The sequence below is a fragment of the Bubalus bubalis genome, chromosome 18, assembly GCF_019923935.1.
Source record: "Bubalus bubalis isolate 160015118507 breed Murrah chromosome 18, NDDB_SH_1, whole genome shotgun sequence".
In the NCBI taxonomy this organism is placed as follows: Eukaryota; Metazoa; Chordata; class Mammalia; order Artiodactyla; family Bovidae; genus Bubalus; species Bubalus bubalis.
In genome coordinates this window covers 7,386,871-7,407,444 of record NC_059174.1, presented here as the reverse complement: position 1 = coordinate 7,407,444, position 20,574 = coordinate 7,386,871, and the positions used below count along the sequence as shown (strand labels likewise).

General features: G+C 40.7%; 1 protein-coding gene across 2 annotated transcripts; it reads right to left on the bottom strand.

Moving 5' to 3' along the window:
- Positions 1 to 1,534: 1,534 nt before the first annotated feature.
- On the bottom strand, positions 1,535 to 20,450 carry CENPN (centromere protein N). Of its 2 annotated transcripts, none has more exons than XM_006044488.3 (11): positions 20,328 to 20,450; positions 18,279 to 18,459; positions 16,939 to 16,984; positions 14,373 to 14,432; positions 14,017 to 14,093; positions 9,416 to 9,592; positions 8,205 to 8,306; positions 6,119 to 6,182; positions 4,515 to 4,627; positions 2,396 to 2,522; positions 1,535 to 2,161 (listed from the first exon to the last, which is right to left on the bottom strand). In XM_006044488.3, the coding sequence occupies exons 2-11, from the start codon at positions 18,447 to 18,449 to the stop codon at positions 2,079 to 2,081; spliced, it is 1,020 nt and encodes a 339-aa protein (XP_006044550.2). In that variant the 5' UTR covers positions 18,450 to 18,459; positions 20,328 to 20,450; the 3' UTR covers positions 1,535 to 2,078. The 2 variants fall into 2 exon arrangements, with proteins under 2 accessions (XP_006044550.2, XP_006044549.2); XM_006044487.3 differs by having other exon boundaries at positions 20,220 to 20,359.
- Between the last annotated feature and the right edge of the window lie 124 nt (positions 20,451 to 20,574).

Below are 20,574 nucleotides of genomic sequence, written 5' to 3'. Positions count from 1 at the left end.
AGCAATGCGTTCGGGAACTTTACTTCCCAAAGATTAGAAATAAACCAGGTGTTCAAAAGCAGCAGAGGCCGAACCTTGTTAATTACAATGATCTGTTTACCACACAGTGGGGAATGCACTTTTCATCCAGTATCTCATTTTGTCCTCAAAACAGCCCTCGCGGGAACGTACTTTGAGTTCTTCCTCATCTGCAGAGAGGCAAGTAACTAGCCTGAGGTCACATTATACAAACAAAAGAACTGTTACAATTGACAGAGTTAATTATTTAGAGACGATAGATTTACTTGCCTGTATTTTAACTGGTGAAATCTGATTACTATTTGGGAGACAGTGTAACTCAGGGCCGGGCTCCAAAAACGAAGTAGGAAGAGGGACCAGATGGGTCAAGTAAATGAGTGTAGGAGGCCAGGCGTACCTAAAAGGGAGGGGTGAGGACCCCAGGGAAATGAGATCTAGCCTAACCGGAGCAGCTGCTACCAGTCTTTGGTATTGCAATGTTTATTTTTCAAGATTTTTATGTGACAACTCCCAACTTTTTAATATATTAGCAGCTCTGCTTGTTTTCTACTGCTGCAGTGACAAGCTACCACACACACCTGGTGACCTGAAACAGTTTGTTACTCACAGTTCTGGAGGTCAGAAGTCTGAAATAAGTCTACTAGGTGAAGATGAAGGTGTGGGCCTGGCTGTATTTTTTTCGGGAGGCTCTATGGAAGAATCTTGTTTACTTGCCTTGTCCAGCTTCTCAGTCATTTATGGTGAGTCGTGCCCTCTTCACATCACTCTGATTTCTTCAGTACTCACATCTCCCTCTGCTCTCTTCTATTCCAACTTTTGAGGACCTAGTGATTACATTGGGTCCTTCCAGGAAACCTGGGATAACTTCCCCATCTGCAAAGTTAACAGGTTTATATATTCCAGGGACTAGGATGTGGACATCTTTGAGAAGGGTACTGTTTTGCCCACCAGAGTAACTAATTCTGATTTTAAAAGTATTGTGTGCCAAAAAAAAAACCCCACGTGTGAGACAGCATCCATAAGGCTTTTCTTCCAGCTCGGTGTCCAAGAGAGCAGACTCGAGTCTGACTGCCTGGGTTAGTTAGTTAGTGTTAGTCGCTCAGTTGTGTCTGACTCTTTGTGACCCCATGGACTGTACCCTGCCAGGCTTCTCTGTCCATGGAATTCTCCAGGAACGAATACTGGAGTGGGTTGCCATTTCCTTCTCCAGGGGATCTTCCTGACCCAGGGATCAAACCCAGGTCTCCTGCATTGCAGGTAGATTCTTTACCACTGAGCCACCAGGGAAGCCCAATGGTAATCTTACCTCTGGTTTTATTTTGTCCTCCTGTTTCTTTTTCTGTCCTTTATTTGCCCAGATTTCCTCACTTTTAATTCTATCATAATTGTAACATAAGTTGTTTTAACACCAAATCCTTTGTGGATCAAGATAGGTACTATGTTTTAAAGTGTTATTATAAAAGGACATGTGATTTAGTGATGATCACTGAAGGATTTTCACGAAAAGTGACTGATGTACCAGTTTTTAAATATCTTTATTTACAAATTGGTATATTACCAGTCAGTTTGAATGCCATATGTGTGATAAAATAGATTATGAGAAATATCATATTTACAATGAAATCATTATTTTATATAACTGAATCACCTAGTAGGCTACCTCCTGCAATAATAACTTAATGGGCCCAAATGTGCCCTTTGAATGGACCAATTTTATGCTTCTCTTAGAAAATTTTGAGTTCGGTGTAGTTTCTTGGTGCTTCTTTCTGTGATCCAAGTCGTAAGAGAAAATCCCAATGGAATCAGACCTCTCTGGGATTGAGGAGAGACAGGAGTGAAAGAAAAGACATCCTGTCACATCTTAGTCCTGTGACTGCTATGCTTTGCGGCAGGAGGAAAGAATCAGTCCCAAGAATTACATTGAACATTTCCAAATCTTCGATATCAAGGATGAATTTCTAAAACAGGTTTTGTAGATAGAAGCTCTCCAGCTAGTCATTAACTAAAATTCATATGCAATACAGTCAAGGATGCTGTACTTAACAAAAACCACATATAGCTTATTTATCTCTAATTTTAAAATAATTCTTTCCCTTATTGGGTATGCAAGTGAGCAGTGGAGAAAGTGGTGCATCTGCAATACCTAAAATTAAAAAAAAAAAGAAAAGAAAATGAAACGTCAGTTTAAAAATGGCCAAGATTAGAGGGTGGATCATGGACCCTCGTTAAATGAAACAGAATATTTTCAAAACGAGGCATGACGGAATAGCAGGCTGGAGCCATGAGAAAGTTGAGAGGCAATTAGTCAGCACAGCACAGAGAGGGTCAAATGTAGTGTGTTGTTAATTCCCACTGGTGAAATAAGCTGACCACTTACCGGCTGGGGCCAGGGATTTTAGTGCTTCCAGAAGATGCGGGCTAGAGAACTTTACCAGGCACCGGAGGGGCTCTTCTCTCTCAGCCAGGATGCCCCCGTTTAAGTCACTTTTGAATTTCGTTTCAAGCTGTCATCAGATATATTTATAAATGACTATTAAATACATCAATTGTAATGGCAAAATATAAAGAGACAGGATTATGTGTTTCACTAATTCTTGTTATCAAGAAACACAGGGATGAATGGGAGTGGGACCATTTAAATTGCTAATTGCAAACACTGGGGGAAACCAGGATATCAGCAGTATCGCAAGCAAAATGCCGAGGGTGCACAGTGCCTGACATGCAGGAGATCCTGCCCTCAGGATGTCCTTTACTTGAGCATTAGGTTTACATTCTTAATGGAAAATGAGCACTATTTTTTGTAACCTGTCATTTCAATGTAAAAAAATTTCATGTGTTTTGGGTCACTACCACAATTTAACTTATTATAGAAAATTTAAGAAACATACAGAAGGAGCACAGTGTAAGGAGTCCCCCGTACATATCACTCAGCTGAAACAATCACCAGTCTTGTTCCATCTATTACCCCACCTCCTGTTCCCTACTGCCCGTATCCACTGGATTATTTTGAAGCAAATCCAAGACACCATAGTATCCTGCTTGTAAATATATCCATATATACCTAAAAAGGATTTTTTCTAAACTTCACCTCCACATTAGCACACCTAAGAAAATTACTAACAGTTCCTCATATCATCAAATATCCAAGTATTGCTACTTCAATAGGTACTTGGCTCTTAGACTCTAATTTCAACTTTTTTCTTTTTGCTTAAAATGATTCTTAAAATTTAGAGGCAGAATGCTGAAGCACTCATGCATGAAGCAGTGCAGAGGGTGAGTAATGTCTGCCACTAATTCAGATGGCTCAGAACAAAGAAAGAGAAAAGAAAGCAAATGTGGCTAAATGGTAACAACGAGCTCATTTTGAAGCAAAGGGGAAATGGATGCTCACTGAAGTATTCGTGCATGTTTCCTGAAGGTTTGGCATTTTTCAAAATAGAAGAGGTAGGGGAAATTTAGTAGCGGGTATGAATAAATGTGTACCTTGACTTATAGAATAGACACATTCTCAGATGTGTATAAAGCGAAGTTTTGTGGATTAAATCTAGGGATCAGCAGTTCTCTATGCAGAATCAGCTTGAGGGCTTGTGAAAACAGATGGTTGGGACCCACCTCCAGAGTCCCCTATCCAGTAGGATTATGGGGGGCCAAGAACCTGCATTTCTTACCCATTCCCAGGTGATGGTGATGCTGCTAACCCAGAGACCACACTTGGAGAATGACTGTCTTAGGGTATATTTAAAAGAACTGGGTTAAAACCCGCCATTCAGGGAGCTTAACTTGAAAGGTGTCAAATCAACTTTTCTTACTAAAAACAAACCAAACCAAACAGGTGTTGGGCCTGACTAAGCAGATCACTGGTGGACTTCAAGTGTGGCCTGTAGCTGCAGAAAATTCTAAGCAGGAAGAATGTTATTGGAAGGTTTGAAGGGAGGAGAGTGTTATGAATATGAATATGACTATTAGATTAGAGTGGTCATGATATAAATCTTGAATTTTGCTAATGGTGGCCAAGGGCTTGCCCCCCACCTGGCTTTCCTGGTGGGCAGTGACTCCCTTCTGGAATGAGCCAGGTTTGCAGGCTACTGTTTTTTTCCCTATGTGATGCCAACTGGGCTATATAATGACTGATTTCTTCAATCTTTTGTCCAATAAGTATTTATGAGCACTGACCATGTACAAACACTATTCTAGGTGTGGATGGGCTAGAAGGATACATTTTTTTTTTTTCCTCAAAAATATAGATCACAGCTGGTTACACATAACTGGATTAATATAAAAGGTGAAATGAAAATACAAATTCAGAATTTCCAAAGGTTGTCCTTTGCAACAGAGGAACTTACTAAATACAATAAAGAAGTCTATTTTAACTCATAAATTATACAAAATTAAAGTGACGAATGACATAAGTTTCTTTGAATTGTTTTCCACTTGAAATTTTAGTTCTTTTAAAAAAAATATTGATAACTTGTAGTTAGTTTATAGCAACGTCCTACCTTATATTGTGCAAATTCTAGTCTTGGTTGAGGATAGTCTCCAAAAATTTCTTGAGTCACTCTCTGCACTCTTTCTTTTTCAACTTTGTTTTCATGAATGATCCTTGAATCCACTATAGATGGAAGATTTTAAGAGAAACCAGCTGTTAGGAATGTATTTCATCCACAAAGTATCATCCTTTCATTTCTAATCTTTCAACTTGCTCATATAATTTTGAAGTAACATTTACTGCCTTTTCACTTGATTGTAATCATTTCTTATAAAGTAGAAAGTTAGAAATATAGATTGATAAGAAAGAAGATAAAAATCACCCATAATCCTACCACACAAAGATAAATACTGTTAACATTTTAATACATTTGTCTAACCCTTTTTTTCAGTGAATAAAGATATGTATTTTTAAGGCTGGGTTTATAAAATATACACAATTTTGTAGCCTGCTTTCTTTACTTAACATGAAATCAATAGCAGTTCCTATGCCATTGGAAAGGCATGGTTTACTTCATAATGGCTGCACCATTTCATTTTACTGCTAAGTCACTGCCAAGAAAGAGGAACATTTCCATTTTTATAGTATATTATACCCCACCACTTTTTTCGAACTTTCTGATCCGCATTAGTAGTTTCATATTCTATTTTCTTGGGTTTTCTATGGATGGACTCGTGTCAACTATGAATGATGATATGGTCACGACTCTGATTACAGGCACACCTCAGAAATAAGTGGGTGCAGTTCTATATCACTGCAATGAAGTGACTCACATGAGTTTTTTGGTTTCCCAGTGCATATGAAAGTTATGTTTATATCGTACTGTGGTCTATTACATGTGCAACAGTATTATGTCTAAGAGGACAATATACATGGCTTAATTAGAAAGTACTTTATTGCTAAAAAATGCTGACCATCATCTGAGCCTTCAGCAAGTTGTAATCTTTTACAATAGTAACATCAGAGATCACTCATCACCATAACAAAAACGAAAAAGTCAGAAACACTGCGAGAAACTGTGACCGAGACACGACCTGAGCCAGTGCCACTGGGAAAATGGTGCCCACAGACTCGCTCAATACAGGGTGGCCACAAACCTTCAACGTGCAAAAAGCGAAATACCCACGAAGTGCAATCAAGTACTTGGGAAGCAATTTACCCAATGCATTAAGATCCTGGGCTCCAGGCTCAGATTCGGTTTTTTCTTCTGGCTTTGCTGATTCCTAGTTATATGATTCTGCTCAGCAAGTTACTAAACCTCTCTGAAACCCAGTTTTCTACCCCTCTTTTCTCATGAAAAGAGCTTGTTCATGGGACTGCTGTGAAGATTAAGGAAATGATACATATAAACACCTTAGTGTGGTGCCTGGCACAGAAGAAATGCTCAGTTAAATTATTTAATTGTTTGTTTTGGTTGTGATTATGATTAGATGCCATTCTAGCAAATTCTAAAGGCTTAGCTTTCCCACTTCAACAGAAATTTACTTTTCAGTTTTCTGAAAACAGGAGATACTTTTGAATCACAGTCCTGGTACAGAAATGTTTTACTGGGTGAGAGAAATCTGAAAAGGAATGTCCTTCCAAATTTCAGTTTTTATCTTAAAATACACATACTATTTATATCTAGCCCAAGGCTTCTTTCTTGTAGAGATGTAGTAGAGTTGTGAGTTTCAAAGCTCTAGGAAAAAGAAAACACAAAAAAGTGAATGCTTTCCTAATTTTATCACCTCAAAGTATAGATATTAATTGGTTTTAGTGCACAAAAGTATGGCGAATCTTATCTTTCGTTTTTCCCAACACAGATATTTGAGGCCCTATGCAGACTGAGTTGAGCATTTCTCCTCGAGTGATATTGACAGACACACTGCCGGGGCCAGCAACAAGGCTGCTTTGTTTGAGGAACTCTGTACCTTGTTAACATAAAAATGTATCTGGAAGAACTATAGCTGCTGAGCCAAAAGCTAGAGAAATCAAAGGCAGCCTTTACAATGTGATGCTGCAGCTTTATGTCTTTATAACTGTGGGAAAAAACCTCACTGACATTGCTTACAGAAAAATAACTTTCCTGCTGTAAATCTAAATCTCCCAGACTCCTTCACTCACTTTCCCCCACTGAAGGCACTGTTTTTATAATCAAGTGTTTGACGAGTTTTTCTAGAAATGCACCTAATCATAGCAGAACTGTTGATATTAATAGCAATTTGGTAGGAGGCAGGAAGGTAAGAGGGAAGGTGCTATGGGGGAAAATCATTATCTAACTTTTTTTAGAAATTATTTTTAATTGGAGGATAATTGCTTTACAGTCTTGTGTTGGTTTCTGCCATACATCAACATGAATCAGCCATGGGTATACATATGTCCCTTCCCTCCTGACCCTCCCTCCCACCTCCCACCCATCCCACCCCTCCAGGTTGACACAGAGCACCAGGTGTGGGCTACTTGCATCATAACAGCAAATTCCCACTGGCTATCTGTTTTACATATGGGAACTATATGTATGCAACTTCTTAATGTTAAGCTTGTTTTCCTTAAAGAGTAGCTTGCAGAAAGCCATCACTTCTTTCTACTTAGAACAGATGAAAATACATAAGTAGAACATACCTAGGGGCTCGAAGATACACAGTCTTAACAATTCTATAGGAGTCTGAACATATGAGCACACAGATGCCATGCAGAGGGGGGAAAAAAAACAACAACAACCCTGAGCCTTGGAGCAAGGCCAGATCCATTATCATTAAAAGGAAAAAATACATTCAAATAATTTTTTTTCTTCATAGGTTTTTTTTTTTGTTTGTTTTACTCCTAGTACACTAGACACACCTCATGAAGTTATAAGGAATTATGGTTATACCCTTTGTACCAAATTGGCCCAGTATAATATGCCTTGATATTTGACTGGAAACATTTTTTATGTTTTTGACTCACACAGCATGGCACGTGGGATCTTAGTTTCCTGACCAGGGATTGAACCCATGCCCATTGCTTTGGAAGTGAAGTCTTAACCACTGAACTGCTAGGGAAGTTCCACACTCAAATAATTTTTTTTTTTTTTAACATTCAAATGCAGAGCTCATTTTATTGAAACTCAGTTGAACAAATTACCATTAATTTGCCCTCAGTAAAATTCAGTATTAAAAATGTTTCATGTTTGCCAAGTGAAAAGTAAATAGCTGAAAGGTGTTAATAAAACCTTTTTTTTTTAATTTACTTTTTTATTGAAGGATAATTGCTTTACAGGATTTTGTTGTTTTCTGTCAATACACTCACATAATTTTGACAAATAAACTGTGGGAATTCATAAACCAATGCTTCCTCTTTTAATTCCTATATCACTTACTTGTCTAGTGGGACAAAAAATTCTGCTTCTCTCTTGCATAAAAGAATAATATAATCAGCTTCAAAAGATAATGTCAAGTTACTCTGAAGAGAAAATAAATTCTGATTGGAATAGCTGATTAGGAAACAGGGGGCCTATAACATACACTCCAATGACCAATGGGCAGTATAAACAATACAGTTATGAAAAGATGAAAGTGAGGAATTATCTTATTTCCTATCATGTTTGCTGAAAACTTTCTCCACTTCAGGGACATCTGATGTGATCTCCTGGAGGTAGACTTTCCTACCTGCTTAACTTCTAAATTACGCATGAAAGAGAAAATGGAGACTCAGGTTTAAATAGAGTCAAAGATGGGCTCACCTGATTATACTGTTTAAAAACAATAGCCTTAAGGGAGTCCAGATACCGGCTTCTGAGGTCCATTTTCACAATCTGATGGTGTTTGCTAGCAACTGTCAGTGCCTTGAAGTGAAAATTAGCAAGATTATTAATAGCATTACTGTGTCTATCTCTTTATTTATAATACTTGTTCCGACAAAATGTAGGAGTTGTAATCAGTGAATAATTTCTACTTAAAAGTGAAAAGAAATCCAGAACAATTAAATCTCATGGTCTGTTACTCAGCTTGAAAAACAAAAACAGTGGCTAGTGGCATTAAGATCCCCAGAAAGGCAAGGTCTTTTGTACCATTTTTAGAAAAGAGATCCTGTTTTTTTTTTTTGGTCAAACTACACAGCAGGCAGGATATCAGTTCCCCAACCAGGGATTGAACCCATGCCCCCTGCAGTGGAAGTATGGAGTCTTAACCACTGGACTGCCAGGGAAGCCCCAGAGTGATCCTGTTTAAAGTTAGGAATTGTGATAAATTAAGGTGAGAGTTAAGAATAAAGGATGAATACGCAAATGTTACCATTTTCGATGATTAGTTGTTAATACTAAAATGACACTGCCATGCAAAAATGCAAATAGAAAAAGCAAATTATAGACCCTGTGTACCACTCTGGTTTCTGTAATAAAACATCTTCCGAAAGGAACCAGCAAAACTGTTAAAAGCAGTTACTTTGGGTGAGTGGGATTGGGAAAAGGGGTATGAAGTCTTAAAAGATTGTTTAGAGACTTCGTCGGTTGGATTTTTACCTCGATTGTGCATTACTTCTCGATTTTGAGACACTAATGAAGAGTTCTAAACCAATGCTGATGCCGTGCTCTCACTTGCAGAATAATACTACTTCCTGCTCCTTATTTTAGGAGATCAAGAATTATGGGTGGTATTTTACATCAAATGATATTGAGGAGTTTAAACCTACATGGCCCTGAGATAAAGATAATGCAAGAGCTGACTCGTTGGAAAAGACCCTGATGCTGGGAAAGACTGAAGGCAAAAGAAGAGGGCAGCAGAGGATGAGATGGGTAGATAGCACCACCAACTCAATGGACATGCACTTGAGCAAACTCCAGGATAGTGGAGGACAGGGAAGCCTGGTGTGCTGCAGTCCGTGGGGCTGCAAAGAGCCAGACACAACTTACCAACTGAACAACAACAATATCGCTTATAGTGGTTGGTTCCATACCTGACCCAGAAGGGGTAGATTGCTCTTCAGTTGGGAGGACGAAGTGAAGGCATATGGAGTTTGGGAATAGTATACCACGTAAGCAGGTTTGTACTGGTTTGGCTTTTTATACTGTGTTCCCCAGGCAATTCGAATCCATACCGAGTTTTCCTCCGCGTCTCTGAAGCTGACTGTCACCTTTAAAAAAAAAAAGACATAAGTTCCCAATTAACATATCATATTGTCCAACAACTGATGCCTTTTAGGGGTGAAGGATGTCACTGTCTGGCTGAAATCTGGCAGTTTTCCTCTTACTTCTCATTACAGTGATTTGGGAAATCTCTGGAAAAGTTTTATGGTTGCTTTGTAAACATACATCCATGCCTTGCAAAGTCTTTTGGAAGGAAAAAAAAAATTTAAATCCCACAATCGGTGTATGACATCACAAATTTTCAATAATTTCTTGGGCTTTGTCCTGAAAAAAATAGTAGAAAGGGACAGAAAATGGGCTACCTTTAACAACTGAAAAACATAGTTTTTAGTTTGTCTCTTTGTAAGTTTTCCCAAGAACTTTCTATTTTGAAGAGTTTTATCTGATAAGATGTGCAGTTAATCCTCTCTCTCTCACATACACGCACACACGCGCACACACACACACACTCCACCCAGCACTCCCCAGTTACGCTTCCTGTGCCCTCTCATACCAGCTTCTCTCCCCCATGGTTCCAGGAAGGAGTTCTTAACCTGAAGTCAATGGTTAGAATTCAGGGCATCTCTGGACTTGATGGTAGCGGGGGTAGGGGGGAGGTATTTCATCTTTACTTGTGGGCCTCCCTGATGGCTCAGACCATACAGAATCTGCCTACAATGTAGGACACCTGGGTTCAATCCCTTATTTGTAAGTGAAATTTAGCATCTCCCTTCAATTGTGAAAGTAGGCATCAAGACAGTAGAATTTTAGGATGTTATTTTGTTGTCCACAGAAATCTCAAGTATTTTTATCACATTACAATTGTTGCATGAGCCTCAAGAATATCATTTACACTTATTAGCACTTTGAAGCTAGTTGTTTTTAGACCCATTATGAGATTATTTATTGTGTTAATAAAGAAGCACATGCATTACTGTATCAGTTTGCCATCTTACTGCCTTTACAGTAACTGTATTTTTAGTATCATTTGTTTCCCCTGTGATTCTGTAGATTTTATTTTACAGCATGTAAAAACACACTTCTGAGAAGTGGTCCATAAGCTTCACTAACAGTGAAAGCATCGTTGCCACAAAAAGGTTAAGACACCTGTCCTAGAGCAGCCGCCGAGTCACTCTTCAGTCCCGGGCACCGGGAGATACTACTTGGCATGATGTCGCCATCATCAGCCTTTGGGAAAGTGGGGTTAACTAGCCACTAGTTAAGTTATGCAGAGGAAGGTAAAGATAAGCCAGGAGACCTCAGTTGGTTGAGGAAAGGGATGAGGACGTGCTGGTCAGCTCAGAGTAGAGGGACGGGGCAGACAGAGAGGACCCAAGGCCTTTACCTGTTTATCCTCATCTAAAACCTGCAGCGCACACAGCATGTCACTCTCCGGCTGGCCTTTCAAGCAGGACAGATGTGACCAGTAAAAAAGCCCCTTTGTCCCCCCAGCCCCATGCTGTTGCTGTTCTAAGTCGTGTCTGACTCTTCGCGACCCCATGGACTGTGGCATGTCAGGCTCCGTGGGGTTCTCCAGGCAAGAACACTGGGCTGGGTTGCCATTTCCTTCTCCACCAGCCCCTGCTAGCGTGCCTGAAATTCATTCACGAGGCAAAACCTTTCGGACCATGGTAGAGACGAGAAGAGATCTAACAACTGAACTACAAGGGCATCAAAGTAGGAGGAAATGTGAGTGTTTCAGACGCTTTTTCCCCTTGCATGGTAGGGGTGGCCTGGGGTTCAGAGAACAGAAATCCCTGCTGCCCGAAAGAGGAACAGGAAAGGCCATCAAGTGAGGAGCTGGGAGTGAAGTGAAGGTGCTGGGAAGGAAGATGCACATAAACTCTGGACTGGACCCGAGAGAGGAGACGCTCTCTAGCTTTCTTGTTTTGGGTGAAGCAGGGTGGGTGTGCTGGCTGCAGTTTTGCAAAAGGAGTCAGCCAGTCAGTTTGAGCTTCATGAGAAGGCTGCTTCCAGAAGGGTCCAGACCATATATCTACAACATTCCTGGAGAACTGGCCAGGGATTCTGTAATTATGAGGCTCTTTGTTTTTGTTTTTTTTTAAAAAAGCAGGTGCATGCAGTATACCCACAGTCCAGACAGGACTCTCCTATAACCTCTGCAGAGTTCACAATTTCATGGTAACAAGTTTTCAAATAATATAATCCAAAATAACAACTTATTCACAAAATTTAAATAATAAAAAAGAGAAATCTTCTTTTGGTTTACAGTTTACTTTGAATTAATTTATAAATTAAATACGTTCCCCCTCAAAAGGCTGAAGATTTTGTTTTGTAAACCTCATAAAATGATTCTAAGATTCATTTGGAGGAATGGTTAGTACATTTTTGACAAAGAAAAATAATTGGGGGTAGGGGTAGGGTTGACTTGTCTTAAGGGTTATGAAAATGTTTTAAAAACTAACAATTAATGGAATGGGGAGTTTGCTCCAGGCAAGTGGTCCCCCTGATACCAAAACCAGAAGCAGGAAGAGTTGCCTACATGGTCACTGGCAGGACCACTGTGAGTGGTCTCCCTGCTAGGGCAGAGCTGGCCCCTGGAAGAGTAGACCAGAGTAGGTGCTTTCTGCAGGCAGCTGCTAACTCAGGCTAAGCTTGTGCTCCTGCTGGAGACAAGCGAAGGGGGCAATGGGGAGGGGCCGGTGGGATTCCTTCCACGTGGGGGACACACCAGGAACAAGAAGAAATATTTCCCTCCAAGAGTCTTGTGGCAGAAAAAGCAGGGCTTGAGGATAAGCCTGGGGAAAGGATGTATTTTCTCTGGGAATTAAGCATGTTTCTAAGCAGTAGAGTAGGAAGCAGATGAGGGAAGGGAGTAAGGATACAAAAGAGAACAGAGAAAAATAGAGCAGAAAAATCGGATGAGGATGCAGGAGATGAATGCAGAGCACACAGAAGGGTCCTTGTAAGAAAGGAGATGAGGGCACATGTTTGGTGACAGGTGGATAAGTAGAAAGTAGGACCAGTTCCAGACTAAAGGATGAGGAAAGGGGATGGAGGTGACATCACCTTTACGGCAGAAGGCAAAGAGGAACTGAAGAGCCTCTTGATGAAGGTGAAAGAGGACAGTGAAAAACCTTAAAGTTCAACATTCAGAAAACCAAGATCATGGCATCTGGTCCCATCACTCCATGGCAAATAGATGGGGACACAATGGAAACAGTGACAGACTTTATTTTCTTGGGCTCCAAAATCATTGCAGATAGTGATTGCAGCCATGAAATTAAAAGACGCTTGCTCCCTGAAAGAAAAGCTATGACCAACCTAGACAGCATATTAAAAAGCAGAGACATTATTTTACCAACAAAGGTCCATCTAGTGGTTTTCCATTAGTCATGTATGGATGTGATAGCTGGACCATGCAGAAATTTGAGCGCCGAAGAATTGATGCTTTTGAACTGTGGTGTTGAAGTCTCTGGAGAGTCCCTTGGACTGCAAGATCAAACTAGTCCATCCTAAAGGAAATCAACCCTGAATATTCATTGGAAGGACTGATGCTGAAGCTGAAACTCCAATACTTTGGCCACCTGATGCAAAGGACTCATTGGAAAAGACCCTGATGCCAGGAAAGATTGAAGTCAGGAGGAGAAGGGAACTACAGAGGATGAGATGGTTGGATGGCATCACCGAATTGATGGATGAGTTTGAGTAAGCTCCAGAAGTTGGTGAAGGACAGGGAAGCCTGGTGTGCTGCAGTCCATGGGGTTGCAAAGAGTTGGACATGACTGAGCGACTAAACTGGACTGAAGGGGATGGAGAGACAAGTCAAGGAGTTTGAGAATCAAAATATGCTCCAAAAGGGAACACCAGTGTGCCAGAGGATGGGCATAGTGAGGTGGATAGGACAGAATTTGGGGCATTTGCTAGTCTTCCTCTATGCAAGGAGGACTAAGGCACAGTCAGGTGGGAAGGGAATGAAGCAGGGGAGGCTGTAAGAAGGCTATCACCTCAGCCTATGACAAGATGTTGAAGTGGTGCTTGGCTCTCGAGCTACAATGACCAAACTGCAGCAATGAGCCACCCAGGGCCATTGAAGTAAAATTCATTATTGTTAAATAAGATGATCATTTTTAGATTCTCAGTCAAGCCAGCCACACTTCAGGTTCTTGGTAGCCACATTTAGCTACTTGGCTGTGTCCTGGACATCTCTGACCTAGAACACTGCCATCAATGCAGAGTCCTACTGGGCAGTGCTGCTCTTGAGGAAGCAGCAGAACCCCTGAATTGAAAGGTAAGGGGAGCAGAAAGTTTTTACAATGAGCAGAGTTTGTCTTTGATATTGAGTAGAATAGTATGGAATATTACTAACTGAAATTCTTGCAAATTAAAAAAACAAGGTAGTGACGAATTTTAAGTGCATGGGTGCCATGAAATTGAATCTCATGGAAATTCAGATAAATTCTATTCTTACATTTTTTAATGCTCTCTGAAGAATTTTCTTGAATGAACTTTTGAATTGTTCCATATCAAAAAGATCGATGTCATCACCTGTCAAAGTGAAAAGAAAAAATCAAGAAAAATCAAGGGAGCTACACTGTCTTCAATACATTTGCAAAGACCCTGAAGGTAAGAACAATAATGATCGAATCACACAAACACTGCCAGTATCTCTGACTCAGAATCACCAAATATATTTCTCACTTTTCTATACATGAGTAATAATTACTTCATTTGGAAAGAAGAGACTTAAGAGCAATATGCTGCTGTTCCTTTTTAAATTGCCCAAATATCAAATACAAGTGTTTGGTTTAAAATGAGAAACATCACCTGGTGCTTTACTCATCTGAAAAACATCCCAAATTTTCTGGTACCGATGAAACTGAGTATCTGAGGGAGGAAGAAATAGCTTATTACTGCATGTCAGAGAACTTTCAAGCAACAGGCTTGTAAGTACATATTTTTAATAATGTGAAAGTGGAGAAAATAACAGTAATTTACAAATTAAGTTATTCAGATTTTTCTTTGAAATATAAATTTTCAATGGATTAAATTTACTCCAATAAAATAAGTTATAATGAATTATTCAACACAGTAGAGATTTAGCCTTTATTCTTAGACCATTTATTCTGTCCATACAGGTCTACTCCACAGAGTGCTGCATCTCTCCAGCAAGCCAGCGATGACGTGTTCCCGGCACTGGTGTTTCCATCGACTTTGCTTATTTTGCACTCTTCTCCTAGCTCCTTAGGCACCTCATTATGGTCTCTACTAAAACGCCACCATGCAAAAAGGCCTCCCTGAGCACTCTACCCAAATTGAAGCCCCCATCCCACTATGGTTTTTCCAGTAGTCATGTATGGATGTGAGAGCTGGACCATAAAGAAGGCTGAGCACCAAAGAATTGATGCTTTCGAACTGTGCTGCTGGAGAAGACTCTGGAGAGTCCCTTGGACTTCAAGAGATCAAACCAGTCAATCCTAAAGGTAATCAACCCTGAATATTCATTGGAAGGACTGATGCTTTAGCTGGAGCTCCAATACTTTGGCCACCTGATGCGAAGAGTCAACTCATTAGAAAAGACCCTGATGCTGGGAAAGATTGAAGGCAGGAAGAGAAGGGGACGACAGAGGATGAGATGGTTGGATGACATCACCGACTCAATGGACGTGAGTTTGAGCAAGCTCTGGGAGATGGTGAAGCACAGGGAAGCCTGGTGTGCTGCAGTTCATGGGGTCACAAAGAGTCAGACGTGACTTAGCAACGGAACAACAATAACAACATTCTGCCCTGCTCTAGTTTCCTCCTTGGCACTTATCACTACCTGACATTACAGCATATATTTAGATGTTCATTTGTACACTTGCTTGTACACATGGGATACTGGACTTAGTCTTGTTCATCTTATTCCCAGGGTCTAGCCACTGCTGCTGCTGCTGCTAAGTCACTTCAGTCTTGTCCGTCTCTGTGCGACCCCATAGACGGCAGCCCACCAGGCTCCCCATCCCTGGGATTCTCTAGGCAAGAACACTGGAGTGGGTTGCCATTTCCTTCTCCAATGCATGAAAGTGAAAAGTGAAAGGGAAGTCGCTCAGTCGTCTCTGACTCTTCGTGACCACATGGACTGCAGTCTACCAGGCTCCTCTGTCCACAGGATTTTCCAGGCAAGAGTACTGGCTGGCATTAAATATATGTATTTGATAACTGACTGAATGAATGGATGAATGTATGATACAGAAGGTACCCTTTAGGAGTTACAAACTTAAGAGTATCTTGGATTAAAAATGGATCCAGTGAGTTATTGAGCTCAGTCCTAGCACATCATCATCCTGGCTTTATTCGGTCCCTGTGCTGACCCCCATCTGCATCCGTGTCTTTGGACCTAGGACCAAGGTGCTCTGCACCCCAGAAAGAGGGACTGTGGGCTCCAACACTCAAGGACACCAACCTGCTGTGCCTCTGAACTATTATTTTTCTTGCCCTGTGTCTTTTTTTTTTTTTTTTTTCTTTTTTGGTGCCTTAGTGTTCTCTCCCTATCCAAGTCTGTTTATGGTGATGGCCTGAGAAATCTTCATTATCTAGTTTTGTCTAAAACAGGTATAATCAGGTACAATGTGATGTCTGCCCTTAAAGACAGCATCCAAAGGGTTTTGTTTCTTTCTGGTATATTCTTCCTTGGTTCTGTGTTTCAGAATTCAGATGGCCTGCTAAATGATCTCTGAATAAGGTTGTTATATTAATAATGGAGATGAATCATTTTTTGTTGATAATGATTCTTTTAAACACCATGCAGAAGTTCATGATAAATGGCAAAGAATTAAGTACAAATGCTGACATTTCCTTGAATAGTACATATCTGAGACTAACCCATGATCTTTGTGACAAGCTTGGTCCACTTCTAGTGTCCACTGTCTTAGTCAGGGGTCCACTTTCTTTCTAGTGGCACATGCAGACCCCGGAGCCGTGCCTGCCTCTCTCACTCAGTACCCCCTTGGCCACACCACGTGCAAGTCCAGTCAGTTTTATCCTTACAAGCGGCACTGTAATTATAACAAATTCTCAGAAATATATTTTCAAATTCTGTTAGCAATAATACAAAGCCTAGCAAATATTTACTATGTGCCAATTACTGTGATAAGAACTTTTCAAGTCTTATCTTACTTAACCCTCACAACAATCCTGTGAAATACAGGTTGTTATTATGTCCATTTGATTTAGGAAAAGTCTGAAGCTTAGAAAAAGGTGACATGACTTGGCAAAGGACAGACTGGTAAGTGACAGAGCTGAAATATGAAACCAGGTCAGCTTGACTTTAAAATCTGAGCCATCACATACAAAACTGCCTCTCTGATGAAACTGGACTAGTTAAGTGTAAATACAAATCACCAAGACTTACAAATGATGTCTAAATGGGCTGCGTCATTGAGACTTGCATGATTCTCCTGAAAGAGAATATAATAATACTTTTAGTAATTATGGTGACAGGTTTGGTTCCACTCCATCTACAGCACATTTTAGGGTTGCTAAGGACAAACTATGAGGGCCCTCTCCATACTGTACTGACAACGTGTCTCCCAACTATGCTCTTCTGTTAAGTAACAAATATGCCTTCAGATTCATGTCCCAGTACGGGGCTCTCACAACTGTTCTCCCACCATCTACTCTTCATTGATCACTTTTAACTTTCTGTTTGGTTTTTTCAATCAATGGTATCCTTCCAGACCTCCTCTATACCAGCATTTCTCAACCAGGCTTGAGTGACATTTTGAGTCAGATACATCTGTCTTGTGGAAGCTGTCCTAGAATGTAAAGGAACATTCCTGGCCTCTATCCCCTGGAAGCCAGCAGCACCCACTCCCAGTTTTAACAAACAGAAACATCTCCAGATGTCATGTCTTCTGGGAGCAAAACCATCTCAGCTGAGAACTACTACTCTATACATACACATTTGTATGTTCACATAGTATATAGTTTCTTTTAATGTTATACATAAAGATCTAGTTTATTCTTTTTAATGATCGAAGAATATTTTGTTAAGTGGATGTATCATTTTTTATCTCATCTCCTAAGTATAGTTAGTTTCAATTTTTTGAGTGTAAATAATGCTAGTTAACATCTTTATTTATATGTAACCATTTATATATAACTAGATATACAAATGTTTATCAATTATAATATCATATATACCTCCTTATTTTTTATGTTTTCTATATATTTAAATATCCAGAAGTGGAACTGCTGGGTCATAAAGTATATTTATTTAAAAATGAATGAGGGAAGGGTATACTGGGTATATAAGGGTATAGTAAAATTCTTTGTACTATACTTGCAACTTTCCTGAAAGCCTGAAATCACTTAAAAATAAAAAGCAAATAAGTAAATAAATACATGTGAAAGACAGTGTCTCTTTCTGCATAACTTGATCAACATATTTGAGTATTATCTTTTCATCTTTGACATCTGATAGTTTTAAAAAAAATACTGCTCATTATTTTAACTTCTTTGTTTCTTCTTCCTTGGTATTCACTTTTTTTTTTTTCTCACTAGTTTGTAACCATTCTTTGTAAGTTGAAAAATCCAATTAAAAATTAGCACCTTTTCCACTATAGTGGGACAGAGCCCTCCTCAGTCACAGCCTAGAGCTACGTAAATCTCTTTTGGACTAAGGAAAGGAAAGAGAGAGGAAAACCTAAGGGTAGTGTGATATTCAAGGTTAATCACTTTGAACACTGTTACCTCACAAAGCAGAACCAAGTCCTGAACAATAGATTCCTTTCTCTGCCGAAAGTTTACGGTCTGCAGTTGATTTTCAGACAAAAAATTCCAGGTTTTTAGGATTGTCATCATTTCAGTCATTGGGATTTTCAAGATGGTCCTCCTGAAAAACTCAGCAAGAGTTTCATCCATCTCTTTGGCGCTTTAATAAAAATAAAAACAGTACAACAAAGTATTAAGCAAACACAAAAGTACAAGTTAGTGAATTTTCAGCATCATAATTTTAGCCAGAATTATGATTTGTATGTCAAACACCCAAATTTTTTAGCCATTCTGCAGAGTATTTCAACAAGAGGATTTTCTCTTAAGTGTACATTTAGACATGTTTTAAGGTTTTTAAAAATTAGTATTCTCTCTCTTGGCTAGAGTATTTTGATCTTTTGATAGCAATAGTAAGTGAATCATTCACTTATTTACTTACTCATGTATCAAATTACTAAGCACCCATGAGTGCCAGGCACTTTTTTAGGCACAGGGGATAGAGCTTTAACCAAAAATGACAAAAATTCCTGCCAGTAGGAAGTGTCCTTCCTAGCTGGGAGAGACAGGCAACAGGAAAATCACAAAAAATGTTAAAACTGGTAAGTATTGAGGAGAAAAGGGAGCAATGTTAGGAAGCTAGTAGCAGTGAATATGGAGCAGGCTGGGAACGGGTGGGGGAAGAGGGGAATGGAGAGCAGGCATGAGAGAAGGTGGCATTCGAGCCAATTCTTGGGGGAGGAAGACTGAGCCATGTGGCTGGTTGTTGGAGGAGCTCCCCAGGCAGATGGAACAGCAAGTGCAAAAGCCTTGCGGCCATCAAGGGGAGAAGGAGGCCTCCAGACAGGCCAGAGAGGAGAGTGAAAAGGCACAGAGGAGGAGGTGAGGAGGGCCGTGTTTATGACAAGAAGCAGAAGTCAGTCTGTCTATCTCATCCGCTTCCACCAAGACTACAGGATACACAAGGACAAACAGAAGAGATTCCCCTAAAAGGATCGTGGCTATGAATTATGTCTACCATTTAAGTGTTTGTTGAATGGCATATGATTATATTATATGATTATATATGATTAAGCTCCACTAGGGCAGGAACTATGCTTGTCTTATTCACACCTGCCTTCCTAGGATCTAGAACAATTTCAGCCCAAGAACTGTCTTAGTGGAAAAACTTGTTGAATAGGAAGCCCCAAAGTATTAGATACTCTCCCTAAGAAGCCGTGCCTGAGGAGATAAACAACCTGGGAAGGATTGGCCAGTGACAATATCAAACCAACGTCCCCCATCAAAAACACTGGAGGTGGGGGTGGTTGTCAAAACGCAGACTCCTGGGCCCAGTGATTTAAACTAGGGGAGGGGAATGCTGGGGAAGTGCTTGAGATTTCTGCATTTTTACAATTAGAGTCTTAATTCTGGCTAAAGTATGGGAATGTCATTCTAAAGAATTCTGGTAGAAAGAGGGAATGGAGGGAATGCAACCTCATCAATAAAACTGGAAACCCTTGAATAAACTCTTCTGATACCCTGTGATTATCCAATTTCTTTCTACTTCGCTGCGAGTGGCACAGTGTCTGGCATATAGTAGGTACATGAGATACAACAACTGAATGAAAGCATGACCAAAAAGGTCCCTGTAAATATACACCGCCGAAGAGCTGCCACAAGGAGCAGGAGTAATGCGAGACTAAAAAGGACGGACGCCAAGGTTATCCCAAAATCAAAACACCCAATTCTGAAGGAAGCAGCAACCGAAGACGGAGTTTAGCCCTTGACAGCTCTGGGCGGCGCCAGCGCGACGCAGGCCCTACGTAAGGCCCCGCCCACCAGGGCGGATGTGACGTCACGACCCAGCGTCTCCGCCCTCTTCGCCTAAGCCTCAACCGAAGTTCCCCGCCTCAGGCCCGAGACCAAGGACCAGTCCCTCACCTTGGGACCCGTGGCAGTCACAAGAGAGTCGCCTCAGAGTCGTGGGACGGGGCTTCTTCTAGGCTCCCGCCACATCCCGCCCGATCCCACGCCGCCGGGTTCTCTTACCCGCATCGCCGGCCGGCTCTCTCCTCATCGACTGTTCCCGCCCGCTGAACCTTCAAAACCACCAATTGCAGGTCCCGCCGTCCTGGAGCCCCGCCCACCGGGGGGCGCCAACTCTGGACTGTACCCTCGGCCCAGGGGACCGCGTGAGGAGAGCGACAGAAGTGAAACGCGCCGAGCCCCCCGCCTCACTCTTCTTAGCAGAGACTATTTTTTGAGTGCCTTAATCCCAGCCACAAAATCTGGCTTG

What these genes read in the sequence shown, in the direction of transcription:
- CENPN (XM_006044488.3), bottom strand. Translation starts at nt 18,449, where the DNA reads ATGGATGAAACTCTTGCTGAGTTTTTCAGGAGGACCATCTTGAAAATC. An exon ending in ACTTGGTTCTGCTTTGTGAG is followed by an intron (nt 16,985 to 18,278) that starts GTAACAGTGTTC and finishes ATTCTCTTTCAG; the next exon opens with GAGAATCATGCAAGTCTCAA. An exon ending in AGCCCATTTAGACATCATTT is followed by an intron (nt 14,433 to 16,938) that starts GTAAGTCTTGGT and finishes TTCCTCCCTCAG; the next exon opens with ATACTCAGTTTCATCGGTAC.